General features: G+C 42.0%; 1 protein-coding gene across 1 annotated transcript in view; it reads right to left on the bottom strand.

Annotated features, from left to right (window-relative positions):
• Window positions 1-473: 473 nt before the first annotated feature.
• LOC134341027 (layilin-like) overlaps window positions 474-7,268 on the bottom strand; it is a 49,243-nt gene continuing 42,448 nt past the window's right edge. Inside the window, exons 5-7 of the mRNA XM_063038752.1 lie at window positions 4,746-4,823; window positions 1,825-1,927; window positions 474-1,429 (exon numbers count right to left, since the gene is read on the bottom strand). Of these exons, the coding sequence (XP_062894822.1) occupies window positions 1,099-1,429; window positions 1,825-1,927; window positions 4,746-4,823 (512 nt within the window). The 3' untranslated portion in view covers window positions 474-1,098. The remainder of the gene's footprint in view (window positions 1,430-1,824; window positions 1,928-4,745; window positions 4,824-7,268) is intronic.

Below are 7,268 nucleotides of genomic sequence, written 5' to 3'. Positions count from 1 at the left end.
AATATCTAATTTGACCTTGTATAAAATATTCTTATACTTACATATTTTGATTCTTAATGATCTTGCAGTTATTGGTTAAGGAGATACAGTGTTGGTTACCTAGCTCATACAAGTCTCAGAAGCCCTTTGCAGGATATGGCAATACTTACACTAACCAGCAGTGTAAAAAAAAAACTCCATGAGCAAGTGGAAACCATGCACAGCAAAATCTGTCCAATATGTTCAAAAGTTGAGTACTGAAGGTGCAGAGGTCCTTTGATCTTTTCTGATCTTCATCCTGCTCCTGCACTTTATATCTCAATTACACACTGCAACCAATCACTAAGGTCTTAGACAAGATGATCTTGTAAATAATTTTCTCCTTTGGAAGATATGGGAGAAAATTAAGTGTGGTTGCAAAAGTCACTGACACATTTGCCAAAGTAAAGGCTATGATTTGTAACTGAAATAGGCAATGCAAGTTTGAGGCCACTTTACAAGTTTAATCAAAGTTCTGGAAAATACTTGAGTTTCAGAAGAATTAGCATCATGCCCTCTCTCAGGCTGAAGGTCAGTCCTGAGGTGCTATAGAAGAAATTCTGTACACTTATTAAGAGTTCTAACATGTCATAAGGTATACAATGCCCGGAGAACCACAATGCACTCTGATCATTTGTATTAATTAAATATGGACTTAAATATGCAGCTTGTGTCTTAGTGTCAAACAATGTGTGGGAATGCATTCGAAGCATGCTCTCTCCAGTGTGCTAAAAGAACAAGAACATTCAGTGATATTCTGGGGAGAAAAGGTTTACATGCTGACATGAATAAACTAGAAAACATTTGAACCACATCCCTCTCACTCACAGTCAGCTCCATCTCTGGAACGCCCTGGGGTCTCTTCGATTTACTAACTGGTTAGAGCCTAGCGTTCAATTGCTCGCCGATAGTTGTAAAGTGTCATTCTCATAATACCAATGTCATTAGATGTTTCTCTCTGTATCTTATTGCACTGAAAAAAAAGGAATGGACTATTTTGTCCAGTCAGGAGTGCATCATGTCCATGAGGGGAAACAGTCCCTGGACAACTTGATCCTCACAGCTGCACCCTGCAGAGTCCTAGTAACCATAGATCTCATTCTCCACCCATCCTGACTCTTTGCTTCTTGGTGCTTCATCATTGCAAGACTCATAAATATCATTTGTCACAAAGCCGCTCTCAGAGCAGTGGCCTTGCACGTTATCATACTCTCCAGACAGACTGTGCAAGCCTCGATTCGCTGGAGTGGCACAGAATGACGTGTTCCTTATGTGAGGTCTGGTCCCGGCCAGGTCAGCTTCTGACTGCTTTCTGATAACATTGTAAATCTCCAGGTTTGGCGACTGGTTTCTGACAGGCTCCATCCAGAAACTGTGCTCTTTCTCCACATTCGCACTTCTTTCCTTCTTCCTTCGAAAAGAAACGCCACCAAAATGAATCACAAACAAGACTGGGACAAATTTGGACCAGTTCTCCCTCTCATTGCACCCTAGTTGTCAAGGTTGGAGCGAGGGGAGGGGGAGGGGCGTATTATGCATTCAGGATGGTGGACAGCCTCTGACTGTGAGGGGTAATCACTGCGTGGGGGTGTGTCTGCTACTGTGAGGCGAGTGAGAGGAGGACTGTCACAATTTGAGTAAGGATGGTTTGTTACGTCTGGGAGAATGGGTGGTCTGTCAGCATCAAAGTGTAGTTGGGTGATCTCTCCATGGGGGTTGAATGGTCTGTTACTGTGGGGTGGGTGGCGGTTCCGCATTGGGGGTGGGCCATGTGTCAGTGTGTGGTTGCTGTCATTTCCAACTTACCTTCTGATAAAGAAGCGGAAGCAGAAGACCGCAGCCGAGACGAGCAGCAGGAGGAGAAGAGGGATGGTTGGAATGATGATGTAGATGATGTTGAGAGAATTGCCTACAGGAAATAGATATTCCAATTAAAAAGGTTAAGCTAACCTCATGGAACAAAGTGAGAAGACAGACCAGATACAGCTGATCTGAAATCCTTCAAATTGAAATGCTAAATACAGCTCTTCCAGTGTACATCGGTGTCTTGTTTAATTGTGATCTTTTCCAACTCTACCACTCTTTCAGGTAGCAAATTCCAGATGTTACCATTCTCTGAACAGAATGTTTTCTCATTTTCCAGTGATACAATTATTTCCAATTATCCCACAGGTTTTGCAATGCTCTGCTCAGGAAAATAGGTCCCACCCATTTGAAAAATAATTTTTAGTCTCTCCCCAGCCCAATAAACAGAACCCCAATCTATCCAGTCATTTCTCACAGCTGCGATTCTCCAGAGCTGGCAATCTTCCTCAGAAAAAGACAATATGCATCCATGCCATCTAAATTCCTCATGATTTTAAACACTTCTATGAGGTTACCCTTCAGTCTGCTATACGCCAAGGAATAAAGTCCTAACCTGCACAACCTTTCCCTGAAACTTAGGGCTTCGAGTCCTGGCAAAATTCTCAAAAATATTCTTTAAACATTTTCCAACTTAATGGCATCTTTCCTATAACAGGAAGATCAAAATGATACACTTTGGATGTGGACTCACCAAGATCTTATACAACTGCAACCTAATTCCTGTATTCGATACGCTGACCAATGAGGGCCAGTGTGCAAAATGCATTCTTCACCAACCTGTCTACCTGTGGTGTTACTTTCAGGGTCTCTCTGTTTGACAACATTCCCTGGGGACCTGCCAGTCATAGTGAAAATCCTACCATGTTTTGACTTCCCAAAATGCAATACTTCTCACTTCAGCTGCTAGGTAAGGGAGCCGATGAACAGCAAACTGAACACTGTTTGCCATTTCTCAACCCACCAATCTAGCAAATCAAGATCTCAATGTAATTTTTTGATAATATTCTTCACTGTCTACAATACCGCCTAGTTTAGTGTTATCTACAAATTTTAGTGTGAACTGCGTAGTACTTCCATATTACCAACAGTGCACCTTTGAAAGATTGGTCCTGGATTGTTACTATGTTAACTGATCCCAGGCTGTAGAAACCTCCAGAACCAGCTTCAGGAGAGGCATATTATGCAGCCAAAAAGAAAAAAAAAAAATCAGGATTCCTGTAGTGTAGTGGTTAGCACAATGCTTTACAGCAGCAGCCACTGTCAATAAGGGTTCAATTCCTGTAAGGAGTTTGTACATTCTTCCCCTGACCGCCTGGGTTTCCTCAGGGTGCTCTGGTTTCCTCCCACATTCCAAAAGTGTATGGGTCATAGTTAGTAAGTTGTGGGCATGCTACGTTAGCGCCAGAAGCATGGCGACACTTACAGGCTGCCCCCAGCAAATCCTCAGACTGTGTTGGTCATTGATGCAAATGACACATTTCACTGTATTTCAATATAGATGTGACAGCTAACCTTAAAAAAAAATCCAGGCTTGGGTTTCAGGTTATCACAGGATTCGTATCAGTTGTGACATTGTCCCACTGTGACCATAATTTTCTCTTTAGATGTCTACATGGGCAAGTGTGAGGTATCGGGAGAACCATCGTTCAATATGGGTCAGTAGGAACTGAGCTCCAGTGTCCGGGCTGGAGTTGGTGCTGCCCCCCCAGTGTTTGCTCGGCAGAAGGCAAGCTGCATTGTGGTCAACTGCAGATTTCTCTGGCATTCATGTTTCAGGTCAGGACTTTTTTTTTGTGTGGCTGTTTCTCACTGATATCTTGATGTGCTTGCTATCTTGTATGTGCTATGTGTGGTTTCTGCTGTGTGTCTGTTGGTATTCTGTTTTGCACCTTGGCTCTGGAGTAACACTGTCTGGTTTGGCTGTACTCATGGGTATTCATGTATGGTTGAATGACAATTAAACTTGAATTGAATTGAAGTAGACACCTTCAAGACAATAGGGATCCTCTGCCCAAGTAAGATTCAATACCTTTGGGAAAGATAGAGATCAGTTTTTCAGGCAAAGTCTGTACATTCAGGAGAGGATGGGGAAGTCCATATTCCAGTGAAAATTAGTCCCTAGAAGAGAGGACCTATACCTCAGTAAAATTCTATATATTTAAAATGGAAACACTACCACGGTGATAGTCCTCACCCTTTGTAGAGGATGGAGGTAATTACCAATGAGATTCAACACGCTTAGAAGAGGAAAAGACCTAAATTCCAATAAAACACCAAGTTCAACAGAGTTCATGTGTCCAGTGACAGCACCTTTAGCCGAGGAATGAGCCTGTATCCTGGCAGGAATCAATGCCTTTAGTCATGCAAGCAATTTGAACCCCTTTTAGTGTAGATGCCTTCCAACAGCAAAGACAGTATCATAGCTGAAATGGTTTATTAATAAAAATATTGTCTAAAAAAGTGCTAGTCAGATGATGCCTGGTGTCCTTGGACATCAAGTTGCTGCAACCACAGATTGTTGGGACCTGTTTTTGATAAAAGCTCCCTGATCAGGGATCAGTGCACCAAAACTTGATATGGCGGCGGGGGCCAGAAATAAACACGAGAGGCAGAAATATGTCCCGAGCCACATGTGTAATGCACGGTCAGGTAGTGTACAAACACTTACGGGCTGCCCCCACCACACTCTTGGGTATGTTGGTTGTTAAATGATGCATTTCACTGTACGTTTTGATCTATCTGTGATAAATAAATCTGAATCTGTACTCAACTTCTAAAATACAGAAAGGCAGGGTATGCCACCATACCACAGTCTTAGTGCATGATTTGTATCCCATACTGCCCAAAATTTCTGTAGTTACCTTCGGATTTGTCAATAGTTACAGCTGAGTCCTTCTCGTTCTCAACAGATGAGGAAGTAACTGGAATTGCTGCTGCTTCTAGAAGAATTAAAACACAAAGAAATTTAAGTTCTGACTTTGTTCCTTGTCAGTGCTTAAAGAGGTTCAGTGTTTCACACATTCACGACTGTGATAGTTTGCTTAATGCAATGTAATATCTGGTGCATAGTTGACTGGCACATTCAGAAGAGTTGGTAATGGTGTGTGCATCCCCATTTTACAGTGGAGCTTTGAGAAATTAATGAACTACCATTCTTACTATGTTGCTCAAACCTTCCTCTCACTGTTTCATATGTAAAGATTTGGAAAGATCTTCTATCTTATTAATTTGTTGATTGCTAACTTATACTCAATTCAAATACTACAGATGCTAATAATCCAAAATAAAACCAAAAATGTTGAAAGCTCCCCAGAGGTTGAACAATATCTGTGGAAAGATTTAACATTTTAGGCTGAAGAACCAAAAATGTGCACGCAAAACGTGAGAAAACAAATTAGTTTAGAGAAGGTGGGGGAGGGGTGGGTTGGAAACGTAAAGTATCTCTGATATGGCGAGGGCAGGACTGATGCGGCGATTCTCCATTTACAAACTCTTCTGATTGGTTCAGTAATGAGGACAGCAAGAGAGCAAAAAAAACTGTGTAACTTGTAAGTCAGAGCTTTTTGCAGAGGACTGAAAACCAAAATAGGCAATGCTGGAAATACCTAACAGATCAGATGGCATCTGTGTTATCAGAAAAAAAGGTTAGTTAATATTACAGATGGCCAACTTAATCTGTGACTCATTCTTTCCCTTTACAAATTTCCATCTTCGTTTCAGATGGTTAATGGCAAACATCCATTACAGACTTCCAGAGACTTCTCGACGATACTTCCTCCCACCTTGACTTCTGCAAGGACTCCATTCCTTCCTCCCAGTCCTTAAGTTTCTTTGTTTCTGTTCTGATGATGAGACTTTTTGTACTGGTACCTCTGAGATGTCTTTCTTTGCCTTTAACTAGCTAACATTGTCTCAACTGCATCCTACATGCTCCCTGCCCCTCTGCTGTCTGGAAAGAGCAGGGATGGAGTTCCACTAGTCCTCACTTTCCAACACAACAAGCTCCACATTCAATGGATTATTCTTTGCAACTTCTGCCATCTTCAATAAGATACCACCACCAGACACATCTTCCCCTGTGATCCTCTTTCAGGCTTCTGGAGCAACTGTTCCCCTTTTGAATCCCTGGTCTGTTCTTACAACTCCCCCAGCCACTGCACCACACATAGCACTTTCCCACGTAAATGCAGGAGATACAACACTTGCTCTATTACTCTGCCCCTTCCCAACATTTGGTGTACTGAATTACTGTATTTAGTTTTCTTTGCAATGGAGAAACCAAATGTAGATTGGGTGAATGGTTTATGGAACATCATTAATCAGTTGACAAGGCTGACCCCGATTTTCCAGTGCTATCCCACTCTGATCTTTCTATCCATAGCCTCCTATATTTTTCCACCAAGACCCAACCAACACTCAAGGAACAGCACCTTGCCTTCCACCTGGCACATAGCAGCCTCTGCACCTCAACATCAAATTCAATGACTTCAGGTAACTTGTTTCCTCTGCTTTTATTAAGATCGCCCAGTTCTACTGTAACCTTATCCTTCTTAAGCTCATAATTCAGATTTTCTCTCTCCACAGACTGCGCTGGGCAGATCTCAGCCACAGATGTGATCTGTACTTCACAGCCTTTCCATCTCTTTTTGTTACATACACTCAGTGGCCACTTTAGTGGCCACTTAGTGTATGCTCGTGGCCTTCTACTGCTGTAGCCCATCCACTGCAAGGTTTGACGTGTTTGTTGTGCACACCACTGTTGTAACGTGTGGTTACTTGAGTTACTGTTGCTTTCCTGTCAGCTTGAACCAGTCTGGCCATCCTCCTCTGACCTCTCTCAATAACAAGGCCACAGAGCTGCTGCTCACTTGATGTTATTGTTTTTTGCACCATTCTCTGTAAATTCTAGACACGGTTGTACGTGAAAATCCCAGGAGATCAGCAGTTTCTGAGATACTCAAACCACCCTATGTGGCACCTGCAAGCAGGTATACAGATGTACCAAATTTAATGTGCACTGAGTGTATTTTCACAATTCCCTATAGTGACGAAGGGTTTTTGACTTGATAAAGTATATGAACAGTTTCCTTTGCCACAGAAGTGACTGCCTTGATAAGTGATTCCAACATTTAAAATTTTTACTGCCAACCTATGTGCTTTGGTATTTCAATAACTCACCAAGTTGAACAGTTTGGTAACCTTTTCAGGCACTTTTTACAGAATCTTATAAATTCAGTCAATTTTTAATGTTAGGTAAATTCTTCAATAATGACATGTGAAAAAAATCTTGGATCATGATTGACCAAAAATTTTGGGTCACACTATGGAGGTTACTGGCGTCTGGATTGTTTCTGTTCTGGATCACCTGATCCTGGGAAATCTCA

Source organism: Mobula hypostoma, chromosome X2, assembly GCF_963921235.1.
Source record: "Mobula hypostoma chromosome X2, sMobHyp1.1, whole genome shotgun sequence".
Lineage (NCBI taxonomy): Eukaryota > Metazoa > Chordata > Chondrichthyes > Myliobatiformes > Myliobatidae > Mobula > Mobula hypostoma.
Note: the sequence above shows the minus strand (reverse complement) of the source record. Positions and strands in the feature narration are given on the sequence as shown.